Here is a 19,191-nt window from a genome sequence, read left to right on the forward strand (position 1 = left end):
GCTCGTCATAGCAAAATTCAGGCTTAAACTAAAGAAAGTGGGGAAAACTACTAGGCCAGTCAGATATGACTTAAATCAAATCCCCTATGAATATACAATGGGGGTAATGAATAGATTCAAGGGATTAGATCTAGTAAACAGAGTGTCTGAAGGACTTTGGGCTGAGGTTTGTAATATTGTACAGGAGGCGGCAAACAAAACCATTCCAAAGAAAAAGAAGTGCAAGAAGGTGAAGTGGTTGTCTGAGCAGGCTCCACAAAAAGCTGAAGAAAAGACAAGTGAAAATCAAGGGGGAAAAGGTACACCAGACATGGGAACAACAAACTGGTTCAAAACTGGGGATACTGTATGTCAAGGCTGTTGTCACCATGCTTATTTAACTTATATGCCAAGTACATCATGCAAAATGCTGGGTTGGATGAAACTCAGTTTGATTGCTGGGATACCACTTTGATGACAGAAAGCCAAAAGAGTCTCCAGATGAGGGTGAAGGAGGAGAGTTAAAGAGTCAGCTTAAAACTCAATATTGGAAAAAAACAAAAAACAAAAACTAAGATCATGGCATCCAATCCCATCACTTCATGGCAAATAGAAGGGGAAAATGGGGAAGCAGTGACAGATTTTGTCTTCTTGGGCTCTGAAATCACTGCAAATGTCTAAGCAATTAGACAATTGCTTCTAATTTCATAGGAAAGCTATGACAAACCTAGACAGTGTGTTAAAAAGTAGAGACATCACTTTGCCAACAAAGGTGCAGATAGTCAAGGCAATGGTTTTTCCAGTAGTCATGTTCGGATGTGAGAACTGGACAGTAAAGAAGGCAGAGTATTGAAAAATTGATGCTCTCAAACTGTGTTGCTGGAGAAGACTCTTGAATGTCCCTTGGACTGCAAGGAGCGAAATCCAGTCAATCCTAAAGAAAATCAACCCTAAATCCTCATTGGAAGAATTGATGCTTAAGTTGAGCCCTCAATACTTTGGCCACCTGATGCCAACATCTGACTTATTGGAAAAGACCCAGATGCTGAGAAAAATTGAAGACAGAAGAAGAGGATGACAGAGGATGAGATGGTTGGATGGCATCACCCATTCAATGACAGGAACTTGGGCAAACTCCAGGAGATGGTGATGGACAGGAAAGCCTGACATGCTGTAGTCCATAGGGTTGTGAAGATTTGGACACGACTTGGTGACTGAACAACAATAACAATTGAAAATATTTGATACTGCCAAAATCAGGGTGATCACATTATTCTTTAAATATTGCTCACCAAAACTACGTTTACATTTTGTTTTAAAAAATAAAATCCTTTTTCTTTACTAGCTAGTATTCTCTTGGAGAGAAATTTGATTTAGGCTTCTCATCCTAAGTCAAAGGCTGAGTGTTGTCACAGGTAAAGAAAATGACTTTTTTAGAAATACCCTTTATCTTCACTCAAGAGGCTAATAATAATAATAATATTTAGACAAAGGTAGTACTACTCTGAAGCTTTAATTTTGGTCTAAATCTTCAGGCCCTTTTTAATGACTTCATTAGGGATTATTACACTCTAATTTGAAGTTGACTCTTGCAGAGGCAGTTTTTTAGGGTGGATTCTGTACACTCCCCTTCAGAAATCAGAAATCTTTTCAATAAACAAAATATTACACAACAAAGCAACTTCCTACCTGTTAGTTAACACTTACTATGATATAATGGTGTGTATGAAAACTGGCTAAGAAAATGCCCTTATATAGAACAGGGCTATATTTTGAAAGAAAACAAACAAAAAAAAAATCAAAGCAAGATAATTTAATAATTATTCTGGTTCTCAATTAAAGAAAAAAATATTGAACATAAAAATAACAAAATTAACAGTAATCTTTAAAAATACAATTTAACATAAACATAAGTAATGAATAAGTGTGTGTGTATATATATATATATATACACACACAAAAATACACCATCCAAGAGTAATTTGAAAACACAGATTAATTACAAGTGTAATAAATAGTTCTGTAAGAGATATATTGATATTAAACATCTTGCTGACCTCTTGTTTGAGCTCTCAATTTCTGTATATTTTGCTGTTAGAAATAACTCATTGTTTTTATACTCCTTTACGGCTGATGTTTTCAGTTCTTGGGAAAAACAGACAAGAATTCTGAATGCACTATTTATAATAATCATAAAAGAGAGCCTGACCTAATAGTTTTAAGATAGATGATACTTCACTCCCAGCAATGAAATGACTTACTTTTGATTGTTTGGTTTTCATGTAATAGCTTTGACTTTCAGAAGACAATGGCTTTCTCTTCTCATTCAGATACATAAAAAAAATTGCAAATACATCCCAAAGGAACCAGCACAGTAGCATTCATTATGCCATACAATGGTGAGGTTAAAGTCACAGAGGTGAATTCTATTTGTAACTTAATTATTACTTTAACAAACCTGATTTTTTTTTCATTCTAATGTGTGTGTGTGTGTGTGTGTGTGTGTTAGTTACTTAATCATGTTCAACTCTTTGCGACCCCGTGGCTTGTAGCCTGCCAGACTCCTCTGTCCCTGGAATTGTCTAGGCAAGAATGCTGGAGTGGGTTGACATTCCATTCTCCAGGGAGTCGTCTCAACCCAGGAGTTGAACCCCAGTCTCCCACATTGCAGGCAGATTCTTTACCATCTGAGTCACCCTATTGTACTCTATTTCCTTCTACAAAACAATGACTTAAATGGTTATGGATATCACTTAAAGTGCCTTAGCCAATTGTCTATTATTTTTATATTCTTTTCCAGAAAATTACCTTTAAAAGAAGAAAATGGGAAAGAAGTCCTAAATCCAGAAACGATAGAAATTAAGGTTTCTAACGACATCATTCAATCAAAAGAAGATGACAGCAAAGCATAACAGGAAGACCACAGTCTTGAATGGTGAATGCTACAAAGAGCATTTGGATTGCAGTGACCTATGACCAAAACTATTCCACTGACCTTAATTTCTTGGGAAACTTCTAGCTTGGAATAGCTTGTACACATATACATAAGATCCGATATTCCTGCCCATGGTCCGTTTCCTTTTGTTGTTATTGTTGTATTGTTGTTGCTTATTTTGTTATGAATTTCAATATAGAGACCTGACTGGCACCAACTCTTATGTATTCAATTGACTCTATGATTGAAGTACTGCAATTTATTATATAAGTAAAATGCTCTATTTCTTCAGAAGTTTATTTCCTACCACAACCTCTCCACAAATAGAAGTTTAAGAAAAAGCAAAACAAAAGCTTTGTGAGCTAAATGTATAAAAAAAGCCCTGCATGTTTTTTTAATCCAATTTTGGGCAAATAGATTATTAAAGTGGATTTCAGTTTAAGATGAAAATACTTAAGGTTACACTTTTCATCCAGAGAACTTCAGGGAATTTAGGCTTGAAGGAGCTAGTTATCTTTAGCAGATGTTAAATATTGAGAGACACTTTGGAAAATTCTTTTTAAGTTATAATTACAGTGCTACTTCAATGTTGATTTTTAATAGACTGAAGTGCCAGATCAAAATTGTTACCCATTTGAACAAATATTAGTTGTGTGTAAAATTAGATTAGAAAGATTCCGTAAATCTCTATCTCTTATAGATGCCACATTCACTCATGATGGATTACACACAATGAAAATGTATTGCAAGTGAAATAATATTGATTTCTGCCCTCAGCTTCAAATAAAGTAAACTGAAATGGGAACAATATCAATGTTGTCTTGATATATTTATAGATGTGATATTTGTGGTTATCTTTTACTTTTTAAACTAATTTTAATCAAAAAATGTCTTTAGTGTTTAAATACTTCAAATCATATCCTCAGATACATTTTTTGCCCATTATTTTAGATAATCTCTCTTTAAAAATTCATTTTCCCAGTGTTATAGGTCAACCATTATATGTAATTGGCTAATGGAACTTAAAATCCTTAGTGGTTAAATTATGGAGAAATTAACATTTAAACATTGCCATAAAAGTGTCAGTGATAAATGATTAAAATGCCACTATGTGTTTTTATTCTGGATGTTGTAGCTAGAAGTAATTTTAAGATTTTGATAAACAATTTTGGTTGAAGAAATTCCTTAGATAATCAACTCAAATTTTCTAATATTACTTATTAGTAATATGTACCAGAATAAATACATATTAACTTCCAAGCTATGCAAGCTCCCAGAGGTAAAAGGCTAAAACATACTTTTCACTTATATATGAGGTTAAAATATGTATTTATGGTTATAAATAGACATACCAAATGGGAGCAAGTTTTAGGTTATTTCTTACCCTAGAGAGCCAAAGGTTTCTTTAGGCCCCATCACATTCATAACCTTTCATGTTTCAGGTGGTGAAGCTTAAATCTAATAGGTTAGGGAATGCAAACCAATAGAACATTGGAGGAAAGTTTTAACAATGGAGAGCGATACTGCTGCTTTAGGGTATCTCTCTATGGGGATCATTTGGCAAATAAGTGTAATACTAACGTCACTCATGAACACTTTTATTTACAAAGTGCTTAAAACTGTCAACCTAGGAGAGACAACTAACTCTCCAAAATTATTGTTATTAGAGGACAGAGGTGACCATTTACACGTTCTGGCACTAAATCTCCATGTTGTCCTTGCCATGATGTACAGGGTTATATGATGCAGGAATCTCTCCTTGCTATCCTTCCAGGCACATCCTCAAGAAAAACTTTCTGTGCCTACCTAGGAATTTGAGTAGGAATTATCCAATTGGTCTCGACAAATTTGACTGTTGCCCTTTAACTTATGCTTGTCTGATCATCTCTTAGCTTTATTTTGCTGTCTTTTTCTTTTGTTTTCCCTTTTGTATCAATGTGCTAAAACTAATAAAAAGTACTTGAATTAGTTTGTGCAGAGTAACTGGGCTTAGCGAAGTGTCCATGAAGCAATCAGCATGGATGCACATTTTTCCAGGATAGGGCCATGTGGTTTTAAAGTAATTTCAGTGAAAGAAGTAGGAAAATTAAGAAAGCAGTTTAGCATGTTTACTCTTGTGATATCTGTGCTATACTTAAAGAGCAGAGAAATCATAATAAAGATCAAAGATTTTTGTTTTCTCAGTCTGAAAGCTCTGATTCTCTCATTTCTTTGGACTTTTCACCATAAAGCCGTTTGATTAAATAATTCTTTTATATATACATATATATATAAGTACACTATATATAAATATGTAGGCTGTTAAAATTTTTGCCACCAATGTGGAGTGGTGATCTGAAGTTAACAGATAATCTGAAACTAATTATAAACAGACTGTTTCAAGTGCATTGTTTCAATTGTCTGAGTGGTCCTAATCTCTTGTCCTTGAAATCCATGCCCTGCAACAGCAAGGCTATACTGTGATAAACGTTTTTTTTTCTTTTTCTTTTTTTTAGCATTTCAATGGAATACTCCAACTTAATTTACTTGTAAAAGTTTCAAAATTTTTTTGAAACTGGTTTTTTGAGAGCTGATTTGTAGTAAATTGTAATATATGAGTAGACCTGAAATGACTTGTTTATTTTTCATTCTTATTCTAGACTTAAAATATCCATACATCTGTATAGATATTATTTTTAATGTCTGAGAGCACTCTTAAATGTTAGTATAAAATGTCAAAAGATTGAACTGAATATAGGTAGTGTTAAATAATTGGAATGCTGTGCTATTTTAAACAAAGAAGCAAAGATATCAATGAAAATTTTGGTATTTCTTGATAGGTTATGTGCAATTAGGCAGTGACAATCTATATTCAATGACCTATAAGAGAGAACAGTAATATTAGCATTTTAGCATGTATTTGTTTTTAAAACTGGCACAAATTAATGTGTCAACATATTTTACAATGATCTGCAAAGAAATTTAAAAATTTTGATTTCTAAAGATTTATTTATTATTTCTGTAGATTGACTTATGGCCATTCGATTGATTCTAACATCTAACATTTATATTAATGTAATGCTTCTCAAATTTTCCTTCATTTTTTACTACTAACACCTACAAAAGCATTTTTTCAAAGGCTATTTGATCCAGAAACATTTACATGAATCTTGGTCTTTGAATTAAGCATTTATATAAATAGAAGATTTTTATTAATCAATCAAATTATTTATTTGAGTGCCAACAATTAATTGTACCTTTATATTCATACCTTAAGTTTATGCTTCTTATTTTAAATAATTAAGAGGTATTTGTGCCTTTGGATTAGCATGATCTTTATTAAAAGAAAAAAGAACTGCAATGTCTATTGCTATATTTTGCTTATATCTATGACACTTGAATGATACTGTCTTATCTATATTTAGTGAATAAGCTCAGTTCAGGCTACTTCACCTTGAATACAAAATCTCAATACAACAATTTATTCTGTGTAACTTATTTCCACTTTTGACAAAACAATTCTTTTAATGCACACACAAAACATACTTAAATTGTTCTGTATCATTGTTCTAGACAATAAATACATTCTAGATATTGTTGAAATTGAGTTTTACTAGTTGTGAAACAAAGACAACAGACTACTATTTAAAATAGGGTAAATTATTATGGTGTCACTTGGGTCTACATTATTCCTGTTATATATTTGACTGGGGATAATAAATCATTCTTCATTGTTAATGATAAGATAATCACTGATGAAAATATCTACAACTGGAGTGGTAGAAAGAACAATCTCCATTTCTTAATTTTAGGAAATATTGAAATAGCATATTACAATTACATATTAAATTTGCAATGTTGTTTTTCATGAAGAATAACATAAATGCTCAATTTCAATACCTCATGGGTTCTTTTTCATAATCATATCCAAAGAGCTTATTCAACAGACTTTATAAGTAGATGAACTTACAGTTTTTAAATGAGATGGATTGCATTATTCATCTTTAGAAAGAAAAGATTTGCATCTTCATATTAACCCTTTGAATTACTATTGCATTGCCTTTCACACTGAAATTGCATATGGATGTGTTAGCATATGCCAAAATTCAACTGTGGAAGGCTCATAGAAATGAAGCACTTCAATCCTAAAGTGGAAATCTCTCAAAAATGTCTTCTACTTACAGGCTTAATAATGTTGAGATGAAACGATTATACATGTAACTGAGCCTATACATAGGAATTGCTGAACAAATACGATTTCCTTCCAAGTTTCTCTTCTTTTTGAAAAATTGTATTTTCCCATTAGATGCAGCTATTTAACAACACTATACAGAATGCTAATAATTTCTTCTCTTAGACTCATATTATATACAACATTTAATATTTATTTAGTAAACATATTTAATATTCTTAGAAAAATAGTTTATTATTCACTATAGGATTTTATCAATACCTTAACTACATTGGTTGGTACCACTACTGTAATTTCTTAAATATTTTCAGGATTTTAACCACACGATATTCTTAATAGTTAATATGAAAATTGCCCAAAGTTAATATCGCCACTTATTTTAATCGTTTTCCTAAAATTAAAGCATATACCTTTTAGCATCTGGTCTTAGCCTTCCTTGGAAAAGTGAAGTATTGACTGTTGGAGCATTTCATCACAACCAGACGTAGGAGAATAGATGAAACAGAGAACTGAACGAATTCAGAAAGGCAGACTGAGCTCTGACACTACGGGTAGGTAAGAAGGCTGATCGTGTGAGAACTGTTGGAGCAAGGACAAGGAAGACTGGATAGATAAAATCTAAGGCCAATAATACTGATGCAACGGAGGAAACTTACAGAAATCCAGGGAAGAGGGTTAACATACATAGAACTTAGGATTCACCTTTGCAAACAGGAGTTATTTTAGAGAACAGGCATAGTGTAAAATAAATGGTACTGTTAAAGAGAAAACATATCTATTCCAAGTTTGAAAGGGATGCCCATGGTTTAGCATTTGCCTCTAAACTCTCTTAGGCATCTGTAAACTTAGAAATAAAGTTTAAAAAAGAATCTTATTTTTTGGTATGTGAATTCTATTCTGTGTTCAGTATGCATTAAAACATGCTGCCTTTTATTTTCTTTAACTTATATATGCCATTCAAATTCTATATTGTTAAGTTAGCAACCACAAAGTTTTCTTTTTGTTTCAATAGAGTATGTCCCTATGAAATGCTGTGTATATATGTCTAAACTGTAAAAATTATACTGCAAATGTTGAAGTTTTGTATTTATGAAAGACATTGAAAGTATGGCTTACAGTATATCAAAATTGTCACTCTTCACCATTTGTATATTAATAGTAAAAATACTTTTACTTTAATAAAGTGTTGCTTTTATGTTTATTTTGAATAGTATCTTGCAATGAATGAGCTTATGACTTTACAAATTTTTTTTTTTATTTTTGAAAGAGTTTCCTAGATCTATCTCTATACTTTCAAAAGAAGAGAATATTTTCTGTCATCTTGCCTCATCCTGAGTCAATCTTCTGGCTTCTATGCCTTGTCCAGTCTGAGAATTTATCTTGGTAAGAGCAGTGAATATCAAACCATGGTCCCTAGACCAGGTTTGATATCTGGCAACCATTGACACCACCTGGGAACTTATTAAAAATGTAAACTTTTGGACCCCACCATGGACCTAAAATATCAAAATAATCTGGGAGAGGGGCCCAGGAGCCTGTCTTTTTAACAAGGCATCCCAATACTTCTGAGGCACATATAAATTTGATATGCACTGGGTTAAAAGACACCTTAGAGATAAGATAGTTCTAGTTCATGTCACAATTTTATTTCTCACGTTGATCACTTTCTTACGACTTTGTGAGTCATAAGCAAAGTTAATCATTTTTCACAAGCTTTAACAAAGTATTTATTTTTAAAACTAAGTTAAATTTAATTCATTCTTAAAATGAAAAAAAAAAAACCCAAACTTTCACAAGGGATAATTTTCAATATAAGCTTTACAAAATGCCCAAACACGCACACACATACACACACACATATGTATACATATACATATATATGTATATATAATAAAAGTAACATTAGATAAGCTTTGAAGGGAGAAAAAATGGGGACATTTAAATTTTGTATTGGTTCTTATAGTATATCAATCAATTTATTTAGCAGATATTGTTGTTGCTTAGTTGTGAAGTCACGTCCAAATCTGTGACACGGTGGACAGCAACATGCCAGATATCTTTCAGTTTATTTCAGTCATTTAGTTGTGTCCAATTCTTTGCAACCCCATGGACTGCAGCCCACCAGGCTTCCATATCCAGGACCAGTTCCCAGAACTTGCTCAAGCTCATGTCCATCGAGTCAGTGATGTTATCCAAAAATCTCACACTCTATTGTCCCCTTCTCCTCCCAACTTCAGTCTTTCCCAGCATCAAGGTCTTTTCCAAAGTCAGTTCCTCATATCGGGTGGCCAAATTATTGGCGCTTCAGCTTCAGCATCCAATGAATATTCAAGACTGATTTCCTTTAGGATTGACTGGTTTGATCTCCTTGCTGTCCAATGGACTCTCAAGGGTATTCTCTAACACCACAGTTCAAAAGCATCAGTGCTTCAGCACTCAGCTTTCTTTATAGTTCAACTCTCAAATCCATACATGACTACTGGAAAAGTCATAGCTTTGACTAGACGAACATTTGTTGGCAAAGTAATTAATGTCTCTGCTTTTTCATATGCTGTCTAGGTTGGTCATAGGTTTTCTTCCAAGAAGCAAGCGTCTTTGAATTTCATGGCTGCAGTCATCATCTGCAGTGATTATGGGGACCAAAAAAATAGTCTGTCACTGTTTTCATTGTTTCCGCATCTATTTCCATTAAGTGATGGGACTGGATGTCATGATCATTTTTTTGAATGTTGAGTTTTAAACCAGCTTTTTCACTCTACTCTTTCATTTTCATCAAGAGGTTCCTTAGTTCCTCTTTGCTTTCTGCCATAAGTGTGGTGTCATCCGTATATCTGAGGCTATTGATATTTCTCCCAGCAATCTTCATTCCAGTTTGTGCTTCATCCAAGTTGGCATTACACTTGATATACTCTGATTATAAGTTAAGTAGGCAAAGTGGCAAAATATAACCTTCGCATATTCCTTTCCCAGTTTGGAAGCAGTCTGTTGTTCCATGTCCAGTTCTAACTGTTGCTTCTTGACCTGCATACAGATTTCTCAGGAGGCAGGTATGGTGGTCTGGTATTCCCATCTCTTTAAGAATTTTCCAGTTTGTTGTGATCCACACAGTCAAAGGCTTTACCGTAGTCAATGAAGTAGAAGTAGATGTTTTTTTCTGGAATTTTATTTCTTTTTCTATGATCCAATGGATGTTGGCAATTTGATCACTGGTTCCTCTGCCTTTTCGAAATCCAGCTTTAACATCTTGAATTTCTCAGCTCACATCCTGGTGAAGCCTATCTTGGAGAATTTTCAGCACTAATTTCCTAGAATGTGAGATGAATGCAATTGTGTGGTAGTTTGAACATTTTTTGGCATTGCCTTTCTTTGGGATTGGAATGAAAACTGACCTTTTCCAGTCCTGTGGCCATTGCTGAGGTTTCCAAATTTCCTGGCATATTGAGTGCAACACTTTAGCAGCAGCATCTTTTAGAATTTGAGGCTTCTCTGTCCTTCAATATTTCCCGAATTTGCTCAAACTCATCTCCATTTTGTCGATGATGCTATCCAACCATCTCATCCTCTGCTGCCCGCTATTCTTTCTGTCTTCAATCTTTCCTAGCATCAGGGTCTTTTCCAATGATTAAGCTCTTCTCATTAGGTGGTCTAGTTATTGGAGCTTCAGCTTCAGCATCATTTCTTCCAATAAATGTTCAGGGTTCATTTCTTTTAGTATTGACTTGTTTGCTCTCCTTGCATTTCAAGGGACTCTCAAGTGTCTTCTGCAGCACCACAGGTTGAAAGCATCAATTCTTAAGTGCTCAGCCTTCTTTATGGTGAAACTCTAACATCTGTATAGATCACTAGAAAAACCATAGCTTTGACTATATGGACCTTTGTCGACAAAACAATGTCTCTGCTTTCTAATACGCTGTCTAGGTTTGTCACAGCTTTTCTTTTTTTTTTTTTTTTTTAAATATTATTTTATTAGTTGGAGGCCAATCACTTTACAACATTTCAGTGGGTTTTGTCATACATTGATATGAATCAGCCATATAGTTACACGTATTCCCCATCCCGATCCCCCCTCCCACCTCCCTCCCCACCCGACTCCTCAGGGTCCTCCCAGTGCACCAGGCCCGAGCACCTGACTCATGTATCCCACCTGGGCTGGTGGTCCGTTTCACCATAGATAAAATACATGCTGTTCTTTCAAAACATCCCACCCTCACGTTCTCCCCCAGAGTTCAAAAGTCTGTTCTGTACTTCTGTGTCTCTTTTTCTGTTTTGCATATAGGGTTATCGCCACCATCTATCTAAATTCCGTATATATGTGTTAGTATACTGTAATGTTCTTTATCTTTCTGGCTTACTTCACTCTGTATAATGGGCTCCAGTTTCATCCATCTCATTAGAACTGATTCAAATGAATTCTTTTTAACGGCTGAGTAATATTCCATGGTGTATATGTACCACAGCTTCCTTATCCATTCATCTGCTGATGGGCATCTGGGTTGCTTCCATGTCCTGGCTATTATAAACAGTGCTGCAATGAACACTGGGTTGCACGTGTCTCTTTCAGATCTGGATTCCTCAGTGTGTATGCCTAGAAGTGGTATTGCTGGGTCATATGGCAGTTCTATTTCCAGTTTTTTAAGAAATCTCCACACTGTTTTCCATAGTGGCTGTACTAGTTTGCATTCCCACCAACAGTGTAAGAGGGTTCCCTTTTCTCCACACCCTCTCCAGCATTTATTGCTTGTAGACTTTTGGATAGCAGCCATCCTGACTGGCGTGTAATGGTACCTCATTGTGGTTTTGATTTGCATTTCTCTGATGATGAGTGATGTTGAGCATCTTTTCATGTGTTTGTTAGCCATCTGTATGTCTTCTTTGGAGAAATGTCTGTTTAGTTCTTTGGCCCATTTTTTGATTGGGTCGTTTATTTTTCTGGAATTGAGCTTCAGGAGTTGCTTGTATATTTTTGAGATTAATCCTTTGTCTGTTTCCTCATTTGTTATTATTTTCTCCCAATCTGAGGGCTGTCTTTTCACCTTACTTACAGTTTCCTTTGTTGTGCAAAAGCTTTTAATTTTCATTAGGTCCCATTTGTTTATTTTTGCTTTTATTTCCAATATTCTGGGAGGTGGGTCATAGAAGATCTTGCTGTGATTTATGTCGGAGAGTGTTTTGCCTATGTTCTCCTCTAGGAGTTTTATAGTTTCTGGTCTTACATTTAGATCTTTAATCCATTTTGAGTTTATTTTTGTGTATGGTGTTAGAAAGTGTTCTAGTTTCACAGCTTTTCTTCCAAGGATCAAGTGTCTCTTAATGCCATGTGTACTGTCACCATCCCCAGTGATTTTGGAACCTAAATAGAGACAATCAATCACTGCTTTCACTTTTCCCCTATCTATTTGCAATGAAGTGATGGGACTGGATGTCATGATCTTAGATTCTTGAATGTTGAGTTTTAAGCCACCTTTTTCACTCTTTTCTTTCACTCTCATCAAGAGGCTTTTTATTTCTTCTTCCCTTTCTGCCATTAGAATGGTATCATCTGCATGTGTGAGATTGTTGATTTCTCCCCACAATCTTGATTCCAGCTTATGAGTCATCCAGTTTGGCATTTCACATGATGTTATCTGCATATAAATTAAGTAAGAAGAATATGGTAATTTGAGCATTTTTTTGGCATTGCCCTTCTTTGGAATTAGAATGAAAACTGACCTTTTCCAGTCTATGCTGTGTTTTCTGAATTTGCTAACATCTTAAGAGCAGCTCTTCAACAGCATCATCTTTTAGGGTTTTAAGTAGGTGAAATGGAATTCTTCCATCTCCACTAGCTTTGCTTATAGTAATGCTTCCTAAGGCCCATTTGACTTCACACTCCAGGATGTCTGACTAGATGAGTGACCACATCATTGTGGTTATGCTGGTCATTAGGACCTTTTTTTTTTTTTTTTTTTTTTTTTATTTATTAGGACCTTTTATGTAAAGTTCTTCTAAATATCCTTTCCATCTCTTCTTAATTTTTTTCATTCCTCTTAGGTCTTTATTGTTTCTGTCCTTTGTAATGCCCATCCTTGCATGAAATATTCCTTTGATCTCTAATTTTCTTGACAAGATCTGTAGTCTTTCCCATTTTATTTTATTTTTCTACTTCCTTGTAATGTTTATTTAAGAAGGCCTTCTTATCTCTTCTTGCTACTCTCTGGAATTCTGCATTCAGTTGAGTATATTTTCCCCTTTCTCCCTTGCCTTTTGCTTATCTTCCTTCTTCAGTTATTTGTTAAGTCTCAGACAACCACTCTGCCTTATGGCATTGCTTTTTCTTACTTCCTCCTGTACAGCGTTATGAACTTCCATTCATAGTTCTACAGGCAATCTGTTTATCAGATCTAATCCTTAAAATTTATTTATCACTTCCACTTTATAACCATAAGAGATTTGATTTAGGTCATACCTGAATGACCTAGTAGCTTTCCTTCTTTGTTAAATTTAAACCTGGATTTTGCAATAAGGAACTCATAATCTGAGTCACAGTCAGCTCTAGGTCTTGTTTTTGCTTCCTGAATAGAACTTCTCCATGTTTGGCTGCAAAGAAAATAATCAAACTGAATTTGGTATTGACCATCTAGTGAAGTCCATGTGTAGAGTCTTCTCTTATGTTGTTGGAAAAGAGTATTTGCTATGACCAGCATATTCTCTTGATAAAACTCATTAGTTTTGCCCTGCTTCATTTTGTACTCCAAGGCCAAACTTGTCTGTTATTCCAAGTGTCTCTTGACTTTCTACTTTTTCATTCCAGTCCCCTACGATGAAAATTATGTCTTTTTCAGGGGAAGAAGGGTTTATTTTAGAAGGTGTTCTTGGTCCTCATAGAACTGTTGAACTTCAGCTTTTTCAGCATCAGTGGTTGGGGCATAACTTGGATGACAGTGATGTTGAGTCGTTTGCCTTAGAAATGAACCAAGATTATTCTGTCATGTTTGAGATTGCACACAAACACTACATTTTGGGCTCTCTTGCTCATGGTGAGGGCTATTTTATTTCTTCTAAGGGATTCTCACCCACAGGAGTAGATAGAATAGTCATCTGAAATAAATTCACTCATTCTTGTCCATTTTGGTTCACTGATTCCTAAGATATCAATGTTCACTCTTGCCTTTCCTGCTTGACTATGTCCAATATACCTTGATTCACAGACATAGCATTACAGGTTCTTATGCTGGAAAGAACAATTTTGATATTGTTTTTATGGCATCAGACTTTACTTTCATCACCAGACACATTCTGGTTCTCCAGGCAAGAATACTGGAGTGGGTTGCCATTTACTTCTCCAGTGAACCATGTTTCATCAGAACTCTTCACTAGGACCTGTCCATATTGGGTGACCCTGCATGGCATGGCTCTTAATTTCATGGAGTCATGCCAGGTACTTTGCCATGACAAGTCTGTGATCACTTTATCTTCCTGTCATGTATCATAAGCATGATCAGTGTCTGAGACAGATTGGCAAGATTCAAAAAAGAATATGCAGAAGAATGAGTATTACTAAAATCTATCCAAAACATTTTATACTATCACATCTGGAGATCAAGTCATTGCAAATTTTCTTGGAATAGCCTTTTATAAATGGCAAGTTTTAGAAGGAAGTTGCAATTTCCTTTAAACTTTGATGCATTGATTGGGAGAAGAAAATAGTCATTTTATTTGTAAGCAAGGAACCAAACTTTGTAACGAAGGGTAAAATATATACTCTGGAGCACTCAATGGAAGTCTTAAGGGCTTTATAATCAAGTTAGACTATGTCAAACTCCCTTACCAATTCTAATGGAGCCACTTTCTGAAAAGCATAAATTTAATTTTCACTAACTCAGAAATCAAGAAATTCACATTTCACTCACTGGGGGAGGGGGGGGTGGGGGAGATGAGAAAGGAGTTTCCCATTAAATTACAGTTGGAATAGAACTTAGATCATTGAAGTAATAATAGAATATAAATAAGAACCTAGATATTGGAATTAGAATAGATTTGGGCCTACTTTCCAATTCTCACCATCTATTGCTCACTCAGAGCAATTTATATAAAAACTTAGGACTTGACTTTCTCATTGATAAAATAGTGATGTCAAACTAAGTACAATTTACCTCCAAGAGTCGATGTAAGGATTTACTGAGATGATGTTTATGAAGTTCTTTAGTCAGTGTCTACCACATAGAATGCAAAAAAAAAAAAAAAAAAAGGTTATTTCTCTATCTGCCATATTTCAGCACTGTGTTAGTCAGCTAGTTCATAACCTTTAGAGACAAACCATAGTGTGTTGAATGACTTTGCCCAAGTGTAGGCTCATGCAAGGGCTTCCCAGGTGGTAAAGAACATGGCTGCCAGTGCAGGAGGCATAAAAGTCACGGGATCCATCCCTGGGTTGGGAAGATCCCCTGGGGGAGGGCATGGCAACCCACTCCAGTATTCTTGCTTGGAGAATCCCCTGGACAGAAGAGCTTGGCGGGCTATGGTCCATAGCGTCGCACAGAGTTGGACACCACTGAAGCGGCTTAGTATGATTGCACGCACACAGGCTCATGTAAACATTTTAAGCACATTTAAGGTAGACTGAGGGTTCCCGGGTAACTCAGTAATAAAGAATCTTCCTGCCGAGCAGGAGACATGGGTTGGATCCCTAGGTGGGGAAGATCCCCTGGAGAAGAAAATAGAAACCCACTCCAGTATTCTTGCCTGGGAAATCCCATCGACAGAGGAGCCTGGAGGGCTGAAGTCTCTGGGGTCACAAAGGGTCAGATATAACTTGATGACTAAACAGCAACAGCAGCAAGGTAGGTTAGGCTAAGCTATGACGTTCGGTAGGGAAGATGTAATAAATGTATTTTCAACATATGATACTTAACGTTGATTTATCAGGACCTAACCTCATGGGAAATTCAGAAAGAAGTGTAATCCCCCTCTTCGGCCACTATAGAAGATTTTCCTTCATTTAGACCTGTTTCTACTCCCTGGGAGTGGTTACTAACATTGTACTTCTCAAGGGCTCTTAGGGTGATTTTTGCTATCTTTGCTTTTCTGTAGGAAATGATATGTGATCCTATGAGTAAATTTCTTGGCCTGTTTCCTGACTAGATATATTCAGTACCTAGAAATCTATTTGCATTTAAACTGTCTAATTCCATTAAGTTCAAGCTGATACAAGTCCTTTAAAAACAGTGATTTTTATATGTGTTAAATTGTAATCCACCACATAACACAAAATTCCCACTTTCAAATCTCTTTAAGATGGCCCATCTCTATACTGGGATGCAAAATGGGATGAATTACAAATTCCCTTAAGATTCTTAGAAGCTCATTTGTCCAATTAAGGAACTTTACACAGCACTTCCTTAATTTCTGCTACCTGAACACTGGTTGCCCTTGATTTGATTTTTCGTCTCAGGACTATGTTTTGCTAGTAATGCCCTGATTATGATCCTTATCCTTATGCTATGTATGACTCTGAGAAACTTTTGACAGCTGAAAAGTGTGGGAGTGAGAGAAAAAATTTTGTGAAAGAAAAATACCCCTCTAAATACTGCTCTAAACTCTCTTTAGCATGTCTCTCTCTTGCAACAACTTATTATACTTGAGAAGAAAAAAAGACAATTACCACTGCAATATGCTGCCCATGAATCTGAGTCATTCATAGACTCACTTGTTACATTTTCTGTTTTCTGATTTATCACAGGCAACACATTTTCTAAGTGTTCTGCCTATACAAAACATGGTTTTCTTTGTCTTTAGTCTCTAATAGCAATTTCCTCACCATTCTAGTAGATTTCACCAGCAGTCTCCTTACCTACAGACAGGCTTCTATCTCCTACTGAGTCAGAAAGACAAGACAGAAATTTTGGGTTTTTTTGCTACAATGGTATTTCATTCATGGTGTATACGTTTCTGTTTCCCTTTTTCTGTGTTTTATTAGTATTAGTTTCCCATTGCTGCTATAAGAAAGGATAAGAAGTTAGTGATATAAAAATCACAAATTATTATTTTATAATTCTTGAAGTAGGACTGACATGGGCCTCACTGGGCTAAAGTCAAGAACACTTGGAAATGAATTGTCTGATGAGACACGCATGCTGACAAAGCAAAAGGCTTTATTAGGTAGGAGTGATTGGGTGGAGTGCAGTAGGGTTAGGGAACCCAGGAGAACTGCTCTGTGACCTGGCTTGAAATCTCAGATTTGATGGTTAGTTTCTGGGTTGTCTCTGACCAATTACATTGCTTGACCAATAGTCTGACTCAGGGTCTTCCCTGACACTGTGTGCATCTCTTAGCCAAGATGCATTCCGATGAGAAAGACTTGAGATTAGTCATCCTCTTCTTTAGGTCAGTCCTGAATTCTCCTGGTTAGTTTTCCAGGGTAGCATCATGTTGCTTATCGGGCCCTCCTGTTGTGATACAACTCATGCAAACAGGCCTGGCCAAGGTGGGTGATTCCCTAATAGAACCCTAAGATCAACTTTTTAATATGGTTGGGTTCATGGTGAGGACCTTCTTCCCAGGCACATCTTCACATGATCTTTCCTCGGTGAAAGAGGGAGAGAGCTTGTTCCTGTTTCTCATCTTTTTAGGAGGGCACTGACTCCGGGAGTTGGTGATGGACACCTTGTAACCTGGAGAGCTCATTTTCTGGTATCATATCTTTTTGCCTTTTCATTCTGTTCATGGGGTTCTTGTGGTAAGAATATTGGGGTGGATTGCCATTCCTACCTTCAATGGAAGTCTCCCAGATATTGCTGGGACAAATATCAATAACCTCAGATATGCAGATGACACCACCCTTATGGCAGAAAGTGAAGAGGAACTAAAAAGCCTTTTTATTGAAAGTGAAAGAGGAGAGTGAAAAAGCTGGCTTAAAACTCAACATTCATAAAACTAAGATCATGGCATCTGGTCCCATCACTACATGGCAAATAGATGAGAAAACAATGGAAACAGGGACAGACTTTATTTTTTCATCACAGTAGATGGTGACTGCAGTCATGAAATTAAAAAAAAAAAAGTTTGCTCCTTGGAAGAAAAGTTATGACCAACCTAGACAGCATATTAAAAAACAGAGACATAACTTTGCCAAGAAAGATTGGTCTAGTCAAAGCTATGGATTTTCCAATAGTCCTGTATGGATGTGAGAGTGTCTTTATAGTCCTACAAAGAAAGCTGAGTGCCAAAGAATTAATTCTTTTGAACTGTGGTGTTGGATAAGACTCTTGAGAGTCCCTTGAACAGGAAGGTGATCCAACCAGTCCATCCTAAAGGAAATCAGTCCTGAATATTCATTGAAAGGATCGATGCTGAAGCTGAAACTCTAATACTTTGGCCACCTGATGTGAAGATCTGACTCATTTGAAAAGATCCTGATGCTGGGAAAGATTGAAGGTGGGAGGATAAGGGGACGACAGAGGATGAGATGGTTGGATGGCAACTGACTTAATGGTCATGAGTAGGAAGAAAGCTCCTGGGGTGGGTGATGGACAGGGAGACCTGACGAGCGGCAGTCCATGGGGTCGCAGAGTCAGACACGACTGAGCGACTGAACTGAGCTGACCTCCAGTGGACTGTGTTTTGTCAGAACTCTTCACTATGACCTCCATCTTGGGTGGTCTTACACGATACAGCTCATAGCTTCACTGAATTACACAAGCCCCTTGGCCATGATAAGACTGAGATTTCGGAGTGGAGTACTTTGGATATGCTTTAGGAAAAGAAGACAACCGTGCTCTATGAGTACCTAAAAAAAAAAAAAAAAAAAAAAAATCATTGACACAAGCATGGGGGACAACTATAAAATTATAGGGAATGGTGTTTACAAATAAGAATTTTTCCATCAGATTATTTTGCAAGTTTCTTTAAATACTTACTATACTTTAAAAAGCAGAACTGGAAATTAGAATATGTATTGTGTATGAAGTTTAGGGAAAAAAGATACTCTTAAGGACATAATGCTTTAAGAGTTTTCTTGGGCCTAGATCAAAATATTAGTGAAAATTTTATATAGTGAAAAATTTATATCTTTATAATGTTTACTTCACTAAACTTTTTAAGATTGAAATATGCATAATTTGCAATGCTG

General features: G+C 35.8%; 1 protein-coding gene across 1 annotated transcript in view; it reads left to right on the forward strand.

Moving 5' to 3' along the window:
- The window catches only part of NCAM2 (neural cell adhesion molecule 2), a 545,993-nt gene extending 542,315 nt beyond the window's left edge, over nt 1–3,678 (forward strand). Inside the window, exon 18 of the mRNA XM_065913597.1 lies at nt 2,780–3,678. Within this exon, the coding sequence (XP_065769669.1) occupies nt 2,780–2,891 (112 nt within the window). The 3' untranslated portion in view covers nt 2,892–3,678. The remainder of the gene's footprint in view (nt 1–2,779) is intronic.
- The last annotated feature ends 15,513 nt before the right edge of the window (nt 3,679–19,191 follow it).

The sequence above is a fragment of the Muntiacus reevesi genome, chromosome 21, assembly GCF_963930625.1.
Source record: "Muntiacus reevesi chromosome 21, mMunRee1.1, whole genome shotgun sequence".
Taxonomy (NCBI): Eukaryota; Metazoa; Chordata; class Mammalia; order Artiodactyla; family Cervidae; genus Muntiacus; species Muntiacus reevesi.